Genomic DNA, 14720 nt, shown 5'->3' with positions numbered 1-14720 from the left:
GAACCTGTACGTTAACCTTAAGAGAATCTTGAACAATGACTCACAAGTCCCTTTGTATTTCTGATTTCCTAAGCATTTCCCCATTTAGAAAATAGTCTATGCCTCCATTCTTCCTTCCAAAGTTTGATTTGATTTGATTTGATTTATTATTGTCACATGTATTAATATACAGTGAAAAGTATTGTTTCTTGCGCGTGATATAGACAAAACAAACAGACAAAAGTGCATAACCTCACACTTTTTCACATTGTATTCTATCTGCCACTTTTTTGCCCACTCTCCTAAGTCCTTCTGCAGCCCGCCTGCTTCCTCAATACTACCTGTCCCTCTACAATCTTTGTATCATCTGCAAACTTAGCAATAATGCCTTCAGTTCCTTCCTCCAAATCGTTAATGCATATTGTGAAAAGTTGTGGTCCCAGCACTGACCTCTGAGGTACACCACTAGTCACCGGCTGCCATCCAGAGAAAGACTCCTTTATCCCCACTCTCTGCCTTCTGCCAGTCAACCAATCCTCTATCCATGCCAGGATCTTTACCCTTAACACCATGAGCACTTAACTTATTTAACAGTCTCCTATGCGGCGCATTGTCAAAGGCCTTCTGGAAATTTAAATAAATCATGTCCACTGGCTCTCCTTTATCTAACTTCCTTGTTACCTCCTCAAGCTAGGGTAAATGCATGGGGTTAGGGCCTGGGTGGGATTGTGATCAGTGCAGATTTGATGGGCTGAATGGCCTCATTCTGCACTGTAGGATTCTATGATTCTATGAAGTGGTGGTTATTCATCAAAATCTTTTATCCCTCTTTCCGCAGGCACCCCTATCCTTCCCAATGGCGTGTATATGGTGGCATTCTGCAGCAAATTGAAATAAGTCCTCAAATGGCTCACAGTGTAGAGAAATTTATCAGACACGAAAATTTTAACAAAAGAAACAAGGATTATGACGTAGCATTAATGAAGCTAAAAACTCCTTTCCAATTGTCAGGTAACTCCAAAATTATTTTATGGACATACTTAGCTCATCCCGCCTCTACACTCCTTGGGTTCTCTGTTCTGATTGGCTGTATTCTAAGGTGTTGCATCACGATACCTTACACCTTTCAGTCACCTCAGCAATTGAAAAATACTTCTTTCCCCATCTCCAATATTTAATAACTGATGCAGCACAACAAATAGGGTTTGCATTTATGCAGTGCCTTAAATGTGGCCAAATGATAGCAGTCACAGTTAAAGTTTTAAAGTTTAGTTATTAGTGTCACAAGTAGGCTTACATTAACACTGCAATGAAGTTACTGTGAAAATCCCCTGTGAAAATAGTAGAACAACATAGCTCCTCGACAAAGCTTCTTGGACAGCACCTTCCAAACTTGCAATCTCTACCACTCGAAGGCCAAAGGCCACAGAGGTCATGGAAAGAAACATAGAAAATAGGTGCAGGAGAAGGCCATTCGGCCCTTCGAGCTTGCACCACCATTCAATATGATCATGGGTGATCAAGCTCTTTCAGTATCCCACTCTCGCTTTCTCTACATACCCCTTGATCCCTTTAGCCACTAGGGCCACATCCAGCTCCCTCTTGAACATATCTAATGAACTGGCCCCAACAGCTTTCTGTAGTAGAGAATTCCACAGGTTCACAACTCTCTGAGTGAAGAAGTTTTTCCTCATCTCAGTCCTGAATGGCTTCCCCCTTATTCTTAGACTGTGACCCTCTAGTTCTGCACTTCCCCAACATCGGGAACATTCTTTCCGCATCTAGTCTGTCCAGTCCCATCAGGATTTTACATGTTTCTATGAGATCTCCTCTCATTCTTCTCAATTCCAGTGAGTACAAGCCCAGTCGATTCAGTCTCTACTTATATGTCGCCATTCCTTCACTGTTGCTGGGTCGAAATCTTGGAACTCCCTCCCGAACAGTACTGCATGGACTGCAGCGATTCAAGCAGTTGGCTCACCACCACCTTCTCAAGGGCAATAAGAGATGGGCAATAAAAATGTTGTTCATAACAGTGAAGCTACATCTCAAAGTTGAATGACAAAAATAGCTTGGTAGATCAGTCAGCTTCTGTGGAGAGAGAAGTACTGTTGACATCTCAGGTCAATGACCTTTTGTCTGAATTGGATGAAAAAGTGTTTTAAGGTCACGAAAGAGGGGAGGAAGTAAAGAACAAAAGGGAAGGTCTGTTGTAAGGTGGAAGGCAGGAAAGTTTGAACGATGCAAAGCAGAAGTCGACACGTTCCCTGATGATTGCATTGTGTTAATTTCCATTTGCAATTCCTTGGACGCTGACAGAGTGTAGCCAGGCCCAGACACGTGTATTGAGAAGATTTGGACGAATAGGGAATAGATTAGAATTGGAAGTTCTCTGGATGTTTTGGCCAATGTTTATCTTAAGTCAACACTATCAAAAAAGGATTAGCTAATCATTTAGTTCATTATCTATGTGGCATCTTGCTGCGTGTAATATCGCTGCTCTCTTTGCCTAATAACAATGATTTGTGTTTATGTCACGCCATTAACAAAATGTTCCAAAGTGTTTCACAAAGGAATGATCAAAGAAAAGGGATAATGTAAGGGGACGTACCGAAAGCTTTGACAGGGAGGTGGATTTTAGGATGTTGTAAAGGAGGAACAAGAAGCAGAGAAGTTTAAGGAGAGAATTCCAGAGCTTTAGAATCTTGGCAGCTGAAAGATCTCCAGTGATGGAGTGGTGAAAATCAGGAATGTTCAAAAAGCTGGAATTTGACTAGTGCAGATTTCGTGGAGAGTTGTAGGGTTGGAGGAGGTTACAGATCGAGAGAGGGGGTCATCGCTGAATCACTTGCAAACAAAAGTGGGAATTTTAAAATCAGGCATTGTTTAACCAGGAGCCCGGTAGGTTAGGTGGGTGAGCACAAAGGTAACGGGTGAATGGGACTTCACACACTGGGAGCAGAAATTTGGATGACGTCCAGTGTATTGAGATTCAAACACGTGAGACCAGCCCAAAGCATATAGGAAAAGCTTAGTCTCGAGGAAACAAAAGCATTCGATGAACGTTTCAGTAACAGATGAATTGAAGCCAGGACGGAGTTGGGCAATGTTGCTGAGGTAGAAATAGTCAGTCTAAGCGAGTGTGTGTGTGTGTGTGTGATCAGAAGCTCGTGCTGGTACTAGATATCACACTAGGGTTGAAAGCAACCAGGTTCAGCCTCAGACAGCTGTCAGGGAGAGGGGTAGCATCAGTGGCGAGGGAGTAGAGTTTGTTGCTGGGCTTCTGACACTGATTTCAGATTTCCTAATACGTAGTCGGAGGAAGCGAAGATGCCGGCATTGGACTGAGGTGGGCACAGTAAGAAGTCTCACAACACCAGGTTAAAGTCCAATCGGGTTTATTTGGAATCACGAGCTTTCGGAGCGCTGCCCCTCCATCAGGCGAGTCCATGATTGCGGACGCTGGAATCTGAAACAAAAACAGAAAATGCTGGAAAGTCTCAGCAAGTCTGACAGCGTGTGTGGAGAGAGAATAGAGCCAATGGACAGAATTTTCCCATCCTGCCCGCCATGGGAATCGCAGCGGGCGGGACACGGACCATGCAAAGGTCCATTGACCTCGGGCGAGATTTTCCGGTTTCAGGATGAGCGTAACCAGAAAATCCCACTCAATGTTTTGAGTCTTGATGACCAGAGTTGGGCAACTGTGTCATAGACCGGTCCTGATATGTAAGGACAGATCAGGAGTAATTCAGATTCAAATTAATTCACAAGAAGTCCTAATTCTAAGAAGTTTGGTGAGGCGCTACATGAATGAAAGTGTGTTTTGTTCTTTAACAGGAATAATATTTTATATTTTGTATCTCAGATCTAAGCCGGGGTGGCACCAGTTTCTATTTCTCTAATCGGTTTTATTCACAGTACTCCAAAGTGTCCGCACCCACGCTAACACCTTAGGTTTCCCGCTCTTTCCACACCTTTATTTATTTCCCCTGATTCCACACCCAGGCTGAACCAATCAAGAACAGTGAGCGTGGATCAGCCAGATTTACATAATCAAACACTGAACAATTGAACACCGGCAAAACGGAGAAACTTTGCAGTTTAAAAAATGCTTTAACTAACTCAGTTATAAATTAGTTTTGAAATTATTCCACCGGTGGATAACGGCTCCCTTATTTTGTGCTGACATTAGAAACGATACAACCAATCTGTTTGCCAAACTATGGACAAGAATTTCTGACGTCAGTGGATTGCTGGATCTCTGGATGGGGAGACTTAGAGGAAGCAGGTAAGAGAATGCAGTGCAACCACACAGCTTCAGAGGAGCATTGGCATAGATGAGCTTTGTGCCCCTGTGTGTAATGCAGCCGTGGACTACCCAGACCTGATTGTATAAAATTGATGGGCAGGAAATGACCAGCTGGTCCCTCGAGCCTGCCCCCATGCCATGATAGCAGGAATACAAGAACATAAGAACTAGGAGCAGGAGTAGGCCATCTGGCCCCTCGAGCCTGCTCCACCATTCAATAAAATCATGGCTGATCTTTTTGTGGATTCAGCTCCACTTACCCGCCCGCTCACCATAACCCTTAACTCCTTTACTGTTCAAAAATCTATCTTTGCCTTAAAAAACATTCAATGAGGTTGCCTCAACTGCTTCCTTGGGCAGGGAATTCCACCGATTCACAACCCTTTGTGTGAAGAAGTTCCTCCTCAACTCAGTCCTAAATCTACTTCCCCTTATTTTGAGGCTATGCTCCCTAGTTCTAGTTTAACCTGCCAGTGAAAACAACTTTCCTGCTTCTATCTTATCTATTCCCTTCATAATTTTATATTTTTCGATAAGATCTCCCCTCATTCTTTTAAATTCCAGTGAGTATAGCCCCATTCTACTCGATCTCTCCTCATAAGCCAACCCTCTCAACTCTGCAATCAACCCAGTGAATCTCCTCTGCACCCCCTCCAGTGCCAGTATATCCTTTCTCAAGTAAGGAGACCAAAACTGTACACAGTACTCCAGGTGTGGCCTCACCAGCACCTTATACAGCTGCAACATAACCTCGCTGTTTTTAAACTCCATCCCTGTAGTAATGAAGGACAAAATTCCATTTGCCTTCTTAATTACCTGCTGCACCTGCAAACCAACTTTTTGTGATTCTTGCACAAAGACAACCAGGTCCCTCTGCACAGCAGCATGCTGCAATTTTTTACCATTTAAATAATAGTCCATTCTGCTGTAATTCCTACCAAAATGGATGACCTCACATTTACCAACATTGTACTCCATCTGCCCACTCACTGAAACGGTATCCTTTGTCTGTATCAAGCGCAAAAAACAATACTTTTCACTGTATCGCTTCTCGGCCTTTTGGCTAAGATCAAGTGTAGTATGGATCGGATGCTGCGCTTGGTTGAGGCCATTTAAGCTTCATATTCATATGAAGCAATTTTTAAAAGCGGCATCTCGGCCTTTTGGCTAAGATGCAAATGAGATCAAGCCTTGGAGGAGGAAACCTCCCCCTCCTCCAATCAGCTTGGCTCATGTAGATCAGGCCCAAGACAGGAGTGTAGGCCCTGTCTTGTCAGCTTGGATCGGGAATGTCTCAACTTGTTGAGACTCTGAATTGGACTTGATTTGATTGAATTGGATTTAAAAAAAATACCTTTCACTGTATACTAATACATGTTGCACAGGGCAGCATGGTGGCACAGTGGTTCGCACTGCTGCCTCACAGCTCCAAGGACCTGGCTTCAATTTCTGGCATGGGTCACTGTCTGTGTGGAGTTTGCATGTTCTCCCCCGTGTCTGCGTGGTTTTCCTCTGGGTGATCCGGTTTCCTCCCACAGTCCAAAGATGTGTGGGTTAGGTGCATTGGCCATGCTAAATTTCCCCTTAGTGTCCCTGGATGAGTGGGTTAGAGCGATTAGCAGAATAAATATGTGGGGTTCTGGGGAGACGGCCTGGGTGGGATTTTTATCGGCGCAGACTTGATGGGCCGAATGGCCTCCTTTTGCACTGTAGGGTTTCTATGTGATAATAATAAATCAAATCAAATGGCCGAGCTCTTTAGCTTTCAGTCTAAGACATGGCCTGGAGGCTGATGTTCTCCATCTACCACTGAAATCAAATGAAATGTGAACCAAGCTCTCGGTTGGAAGTCTTCGGCAAAACAAAATTGGTTCAAGTCATTCCTGAGCAGCTATCAAGCTGGAGTGGCATATGCATGACGCATTACTCTGTCACTCCCTGCACTCGCCCCGGACCTCCTGGGCATGCTGGTGATGGTGTTCCTCAGCCTTCGCCTAGGACATGCACAACACCCAACAACACCAATTCTCTCACAACAGCATTGGGGGCGGCACGATGGCACAGTGGTTTGCACTGCTACCTCACAGTGCCAGGGACCCGGGTTTGATTCCCGGCTTGGGTCACTGTTGGTGTGGAGTTTGCGCGTTCTCCCTGTGTCTGTGTGGGTTTCCTCTGGGTGCTCCGGTTTCCTCCCACAGTCTGAAAGACGTGCTGGTTAGTTGCATTGGCCATACTAAATTCTCCCTCAGTGTTACCCGAACACGCGCCGGAGTGTGGCGACTAGGGGATTTTCACAGTAACTTCATTGCAGTGTTAATGTAAGCCTTACTTGTGACTAATAAATAAATTTTAATTTTAACTTTGATGTTGCTTGGACCATTAGCATGTTTTCTCATCATTTCTACAGGTATTCAATCTACCAATCTACAGAAGACCATCGTGCCTCTCATTGCTCACTTTGATTGCAAGGTTTCATATTATGAATTCATCACATCTCGCATGCTGTGTGCTGGTTTGCGTGAGGGTGGAGTTGATGCTTGTCAGGTGTTGTTAATACGTGATGTGTTTTTAGCAAATCTACCTGCCCTCCCCACAGTCCACGGCCCGCCAGATTCAATCCCTGCCCTGTGTTAAATTTGGATGTCAAACTAGCAGGGGGAATGCCATCATTACCTTTGGTGACCCTCAGCCAGGGAAGGAATACAGTTGTCTACTTTACTCACTACAAAAAGCCAAGGAATTCTGATGCAGATTGGTCCCCATTGAACGTTGCGTCCCAATCTCAGTGGAGCTGGTTAGAGAATCTGGAGAGAAAACTCGGCTGTGCAGCCGGAGAGCTTTCTCTCTGGAGCTGACACCCTGACAAAATATTGGAAGCCCTATGACTTTATGGCTCTGAGGATGGTTGGTTTGAGGGCATGCAGTCTCCAAGGGGCAGCAGTTCTCAAAGCACTGCATCCTCTGCTTAGAAGCAAATGCTTCTTTTTGGAGTCTATTTTTCATGAGTGAGTGAATGGACAATGTGGGCAGGTACTGCTCCTGTCCAGAATGTGTCATAAAGGATGATGGTTCCTGTTGGAGCAGGAAACCATTCCTTCGCTAAATGCAGAAGATCCATAGACAAAGGCAGCAATGAGTATGAAGCCTCACTGGAACGCAATGAAAAGGAAGAATGGACTTACCTGTAACAAACACCTCACACAGCCTGATAGTCACACAAAATGCTTCACATCATTTTGGAGCAGGAATCTGTGGACAGAGCACAGAGTTTTCACTGAGTACAGGATATGGCAATTGGCACCCGAGCTTCTTACATTGACACTATAAGTGCTGGCCAGCCAGCGACGCCCATGTCTCACGAGTGAATAAAAAGAAATATGGACACAGAGGACCTCCATTCAGTCTTTTTTTCATTCATTCATGGGAGTCTCTAGTTGCCCTTGAGCTGAGTGGTTTACTAGGCTATTTCAGGGAGCAGTTGAGAGTCAACCACTTTACTGTGGCTCTGGAGTCACATGTGGGCCAGATTGGGTAAGGACGGCAGATTTCCTTCCCTAAAGGGGATTAGTGAACCAGATGGGTTTTTCCCCAATAATCAGCAATGGTTTCATCGTTATCAGTAGATTCCAGATATTTTTTAGTGAGTTCAAATTCCACTATCTGCCGTGGCAGGATTCGAACTCGGGTCCCCGGAACATTAGCTGAGTTTCTGGATTAGTAGTCTAGTGATAATACCACTAGGCTATCGCCTCCCAATGGTATATGGCCATAGAAACATCCTAATTTAAGTCCATTATCAGAAGGTTAGGTTCAAGACCTACCCCAGAGACTTGAGCACGATGGCGCAGTGGTTAGCACTGCTGCCTCACAGCGCCAGGGTTCGATTCCCGGCTTGGGTCACTGCCTGTGTGGAATCCGCACGTTCTCCCCGTGTCTGCGTGAGTTTCCTCCGGATGCTCCAGTTTCCTCCCACAGTCCGAAAGATGTGCTGGTTAGGGTGCATTGACCCAAACAGGTGCCGGAGTGTGGCGATTAGGGGAATTTCACAGTAACTTATTGCAGTGTTAACTTTGACTAATAAATAAAACTTTAACTTTAATCCAGGCTGACATTTTAGTATGAAAAGAATGCTGTCTGTTCAGAGATGCCATCTTTCATATGAGACTTCAGAAAAAAGCCATGTTTTCCACTCACATGGACTGGTTAGGGTGCATTGACCTGAACAGGTGCCGGAGTGTGGCGATTAGGGGAATTTCACAGTAACTTCATTGCAGTGTCTGGCTTGTGACTAATAAATAAACTTTACTTAAAATATTCTACCAAAAGGAGAACAGGGGCAGTGGCCTGGTGTTCCAGCCACCATTGATCCTTCAACCTGCATCTAAAAACATTTTTTCTTTAGTGGGATCATACTGTGTACAAATTGGTAGCTGTGTCGTTACAAAATAACTGTGCCCCATCCAGCTGATTCCTGTTCCAAATGGAAAATGATAGTTAACCCCCCCTCCCCCCCATGACTATCGTGTGTCTATCATGATGTTCCACATTGTGCCGTGAAAGGGTTCAACGCGATGGTAACTTCTATGGGAGTGGGAAGAGTCGTTATTTAACATTGCCTGCAGGCCAACAGAAATCCCTGCCATTCACAACTTGTTTGTCACGAGTGCCTTCGTAACAATAGCAATACCACAGGAAGGAGAGCTAAACACTCTGGAAGGTGGACAAAAAGCGCCCTCCACAGGAAAAGGAATCTCACAACACCAGGTTGAAGTCCAACAGGTTTATTTGGAATCACAAGCTTTCGGAGGTGTGAGTGGGAGAGGTGGTTTCACAAACACAGCGTATATCGACAGAGACACAGTTGCAAGATAATGGTTGGAATGTGAGTCTTGCGCTTGTGTCTTTGTCTATATATGCTGTGTTTGTGGAACCTAGCTCTCTCTCCACTCACCTGATGAAGGAGCAGCGCTCCGAAAGCTCATGATTCCAAATAAACCTGTTGGACTTTAACCTGGTGTTGTGAGACTTCTTACTGTGCCCACCCCAGTCCAACGCCGGCATCTCCACATCAGGAAAAGGAATGCCATAATCGATGCTGAGTCCAAAAGAAAATACAAATTTAAATTTAATTTATGAATGAAAATCTAATTTTAAAAGGTAACCGTGTCATGCACCTATTTTGCAAAGGTACCTTGGGAGGGGAGGGAAACATTCAGTGCTGTATATACATGCAAGTTCATTCTTTCTAATCTGTTGCAGTTGATATTCCAGATTGATTACCGTTGCTTTGTAAACCTTTCTGGACCTTTTATTAGATACCGACCTGAACTCAGTGCAGCTCTAGGCTGAAGGGAGTTATCAGAACTAATGAGTGCGTATTTGGGAAAATTCCTGGTGCACCTATGGGATACCTCCAAGCTTGGCTCCTTGATGCGGGGTTGGGGTGAGGGGAAGAAGGCAGGTTAGTTTTGTTTGCCTTTGTGAACGGAGCATGAATATTGGACATCTGGGTTCCACTCCAAAGCCTGCAACCCTTCCCCCCCCTTCTCCCTGACACCCCCTAGCTTCTCTCAGAGGATTATACAATTCCGTGGCACAGGAGGAGGTCATTTGACTGTCATATCTCTTTCAGCTGAAAAAGAGTTATCCAGCCTCATGCTACCCTTCCAGCTCTTGTTCTGTCACCCTGTAACTTATGGCGCTTCAAGTGCATGTCCAAGCATATTTTTAAGGAAGGAGCCAGCAAATGTGATCATTTATTTAGTTTAACAAAAACAGGTGCAATGTGTGTACCTGTCTGTTAAGAACAAGGCTCTGTGTGTCAATACATGTCGCTTCCAGTATACACAAATGTGCCACACTGCAAGTCCAACTGACAATCTTAAATTGGTTGGCAGGCAGAAAGAACATGAATGCACAGTGTGCCTGTTTCAGCTAAACAGAATTAATGACAGCCATTCGCTGGTTCATTCCTCAGGGCAATGCCTTGACCAATCAGAGTCAAGCTGCCTGATTTAAATTTTCGAACAATGCCTGGCGGTTAACTAACTTTCACCATTATCTAGTACATTCTCCATGGCAGCACTTCCACCAATCAGAGTCTATTAGCCAACCTATCAGTACTCATACAATATAAAGTTGTTGTTTCCCCGACATGGTATTCTTGTCTTTGCCCTGGTGAGTGCAAGAGGAAAAGCTTTGACAAAATGCCTTTTTTAGCGATAATTTATATTTATTCTCTTTGGTCATTGGGCTATCTACCATCCCTTCCCCATGGAATGTCTGGGGCTTCTAATAATGACATGCAGCTCTCTCCAAAGAACTGCTTGGTGAAAATTCTGTACTCATTGAGACGAGCTGCTAGGGATTGGAGGGATTGGGGCGGCACGGTGGCACAGTGGTTAGCACTGCTGACTCAACGCCAGGGACCCGGGTTTGATTCCCTGCTTGGGTCACTGTCTGTGCAGAGTCTGCACGTTCTCCCCGTGTCTGCGTGGGTTTCCTCCGGGTGCTCCAGTTTCCTCCCACAGTCTGAAAGACGTGCTGGTTAGGTGCATTGGCCGTGCTAAATTCTCCCTCAGTGTACCCAAACAGATGCTGGAATGTGGCGACAAGGGAATTTTCACAGTAACTTCATTGCCGTGTTAATGTAAGCCTTACTTGTGACACGAATAAATGAACTCAAAGGAAAATGTTGTTTTCTGGTTCTGTTCCCATGAGGAATTAGATTGAAGCTGTCCGTTAGCTGATAGACAATACCTTTGTTCCTTTAATTGGTGCTAAAATTGTTTGTATCTAAGTTCAAGTATTCTGCATTGCACAAACGCTGTTTCTTTCTATGAGACAGGGTGACAGTGGTGGCCCTTTAGTTACAAACCAGAAGTCACTGTGGTGGTTAGTAGGTATCACGAGCTGGGGATATGGATGCGCCAGACCTGGGAATCCAGGGGTATACTCGAGAGTCCCAACAATGCTGGACTGGATTTACCTACAATTAAAGGCAAGTGAGAATCACCGCTGCGGAGCATGCTTATTTTCAAATGGACTTTCATGTGTCTCCTTCCTTCTCCTAGAAGGCTTGACTCAAACTGAGCCATGGAACCCTGGGTGCCCTGTACCTTACTGTGTCTCCCCCAAGTGGCTGTTTTGCCATGTGGGAACCTTGTCATTGAGTGTTGGCAGACTATGTGACAATGGTGGCACAGTGGTTAGCACTGCTACCTCCCAGCGCCAGGGACCCAGGTTCAATTCCAGCCTTAGGTGCCTGTCTGTTTGGAGTTTGCATGTTCTCCCTTTGTCTGCGTGCGTTTCCTCGGGTGCTCCGGTTTCCTCCCACAGTCCAAAGACGTGCTGGTTAGGTGGATTGGCCATGCTAAATTGCCCCTTAGTGCCCCAAGATGCATAGGTTAGGTATATTGGCCATGTTAAATTGTCCTTTAGTGTCTGAAGATGCATAGGTTAGGTGTATTAGCCATGTTAAATTGTCCTTTATTGTCCAAGGATGCATAGGTTAGGTGTATTGGCCATGTTAAATTGTCCTTTAGTGTCCAAAGATGCATAGGTTAGGTGGATTAACCATGGTAAATGTGTGGGGTTACAGGGATAGGGTGGGGGAAGAGGACCTTTGTAAGATACTCTGTCCGAGAGTCAGTGTAGACCTGATGGGCTGAATGGCCTCCTTTCTGTAGGAATTCTATGAATGGTGGTTTGGTGATAGGGTTGCAGAGGGAAAAACGCATCACGATTGAGTTCAACCCTGTCTTGAACCTGCTCTGATTGGGTGCGGGAACTTCAGCACAGATTGCCAGAGTGTTCAAGACTTGCATTTATGGAGTGCCTTCCACAATCATCAGGCAGCCCAGAGCTCATTTTGCGTATTTCTGACACCTATGGGCTGAGGTTTTTTGCTGTGAAGTCCATTGACTTGGCGGCACTGGTAAATCCCACCAGGAAGCAGGACTGGAAGATCCCACTTGTGGAAACGCAGGGCCACATTGCAAACAGCAAGATCCCACAGGCAGAAATATATCCATTTTTTTGGGCAGGACTCCAGATAATAACTCACCTACTCTTCATTGCAGTGTTAATGTAAACTTACTTGTGACACTAATAAATAAACTAAACTCTACTCTTCTTTCAAATAGTGCAATAGGATCTTTTACATCCACCCAACCAGACAGATTGTTGCTCAGTTTGACAGCTTAGTTGAAGGACAATATCTCTGACTGCCCTCGGTATTGCACAGGGGTGTTGGCATGGTGTGTGTTTTTAGCCTCAAGTAAAGAGTGTTATTGCAAAATGAGCCACCACTTTCTCCTGATTGGCTGGCTGCAATAGAAATAAACCAATAAATCTGCAAGTTCCCCTCCGAGTCACACGCCATGCTGACTTGGAAATGTATCGCCCACCATTCCCTCACTGTCGCTGGGTCAAACTCCTGGGAGTCCCTCTCTAACAGCACCCCCGCTTTCCCGAGAGCAATGAGAAATGGGCGATAAGTGTTGGTCTAGCCAGCGACGCCCATTTCCGCTGAAAGGATAAATGGAAAATAATTCAACATTAATCCTGCAATGCACCTCTCTGTCTCTGTGACCTCCTACAACCCATGGAAATCTCTGTGTTCATCCACCTCAGATCTCTTGCACATCCTTGATTTTCTTTTTGCTCCACCTTTGGGTGCTGTGCCATCTGCTGCCTGGGCACTTAGCTCTGCAATTCCTTCCCTCTTTGCTGCTCTATCTCTTTTTCTCCTCCCTGAAGAAGCTCCATTAAAGTTACTTCTGTGACCAAGCTCTTGATCACCTGTCGTCGTATCTCTGAAAGTTAATTGGTGTCAAATTATGTCTGTTTGGACTCCTGTAAAGTGCCTTGTGTCATTTTGTTACATTAAAGGGGTTGTAGAAGGGCAAGGTGTGGCCATGTAAAAATACCTATGCCAATGGGGTGGCATGGTGGTACCGTGGTTAGCACTACTGCCTCACAGCACCGGGGACTTGGGCTCTGTTCCAGACTTGGGTCACTGTCTATGTGGGGTTTGCACGTTCTCCCCATGTGGGTTTCCTCCGGGTGCTCTGGTTTCCTCCCACAGTCTAAAGATGTGTAGGTTAGATTGATTGGCCATGCTAAATTGTCCCTTAGTGTCAGGGGGATTAGCAGGGTAACTGTGTGGGGTTACGGGCATAGGGCCTGGGTGGGATTGTTGTTGGTGCAGGCTCGATAGGCCGAATAGACTCCTTCTGCACTGTAGGGATTCTATGAACTTTCTATGATTCTATGAACTACTAACATGTCTAACATGATGCCTCTCTAAAACTAATGTAACTCCTCCTTAAATATCTGGAAATCTACAAAACAAGTCAACTGATGCCTTTAATTTGTTGATTTTCATTCAGTTTATAATGCCATTGTCTGATTTTAGACACATCGCTGAAACTGGACAAGTTTGCAAGCATCTCTGTTGTTCGTGAGGGCATAGAGAACAAGAAAGGACGTATCGATCGCTTTGATTCCTCTTCCTTCCTGGATGCTGCACAATTCCCTGCGATGATGGCCCAGCAACCATCACAACACTACCCCCCGCCCCCCAGCAACTTCAGCCCCCCGCCCTCTTCGTCCTCCCAATTTCCTTAAGGATTTCGCGAAGAGTGTGCAGGAATTGCCTGTTAGGATAAGCTTGGTGACTTGCCAAGACTAGCTCCCGGGACTAAATGGCCTCTTTTTGTAAAGTGATATACAGATTGCAACAGTTGAACCCATCATCCTAGGGACAGACTATATTAACTACTGTGCTGAAAACATCACAGGTAAAATGCAGCGTGTGACCGGACTGAATGAAGGCTGAATGACCCGTTGGAAAGATTGCATTTGAAACACCCTTTATAAAACTCGGAAAATTGAATCCGCTGTCCAAATTGTCCACTGGGAACTGAATTTGTTGTGGTTTCTTTATATATTTGTACAAGAGTGTAAGTGGTACCACTGCTCACTGCACATTATTATGTGACCTGCCAGGTAACCAAAGTCCTGCAAACTAAAACAAAATATTCACAAAGTGGTTAGGATCTGGAACGCACTGCCTGAGAGTGTGATGGAGACAGATTCAACCATGGCACTCAAAGCACAAATTCGATAATCGTCGGCAGGAACGATCGAAAATAATCGCAGGTGACAAGGAAAGGGCAGGTCCTTGTGAACAGCTGAGTTTCTCCTGCAGAGAGCCAGTACAGACACAAAGGGGCTGAACGGCCTCCTTCTGAGGTGTAACCATTTAATGATTTTAGTCTATCATTGTTTGTGTCTTTCAAAGCCGGGGCGGGGGGGGGGTGGGGTTAGTATTACAGCACACAAGAACTGATGGTGCGAGAAGGTGGTGGTGCAGTGGTAATGTTGCTGAACTAGCAATTGGGATCATTCTCTGAGGGCAAGGGTT

The 14720-nt window shown here is 45.2% G+C and overlaps 1 protein-coding gene and 1 pseudogene across 1 annotated transcript in view; both read left to right on the top strand.

The window, feature by feature from the left end:
- LOC144506088 (transmembrane protease serine 2-like) overlaps window positions 1-13921 on the top strand; it is a 41181-nt gene extending 27260 nt beyond the window's left edge. Inside the window, exons 9-13 of the mRNA XM_078231905.1 lie at window positions 818-990; window positions 4175-4270; window positions 6699-6835; window positions 11139-11295; window positions 13710-13921. Coding sequence (XP_078088031.1) covers window positions 818-990; window positions 4175-4270; window positions 6699-6835; window positions 11139-11295; window positions 13710-13921 — 775 coding nt within the window. The remainder of the gene's footprint in view (window positions 1-817; window positions 991-4174; window positions 4271-6698; window positions 6836-11138; window positions 11296-13709) is intronic.
- On the top strand, window positions 5335-5484 carry LOC144506723 (U2 spliceosomal RNA; annotated as a pseudogene).
- Window positions 13922-14720: the final 799 nt, after the last annotated feature.

The sequence above is a fragment of the Mustelus asterias genome, chromosome 17 (assembly GCF_964213995.1).
Source record: "Mustelus asterias chromosome 17, sMusAst1.hap1.1, whole genome shotgun sequence".
NCBI classification, from domain to species: Eukaryota; Metazoa; Chordata; class Chondrichthyes; order Carcharhiniformes; family Triakidae; genus Mustelus; species Mustelus asterias.
This window is presented reverse-complemented; position numbering and strand designations above follow the sequence as displayed.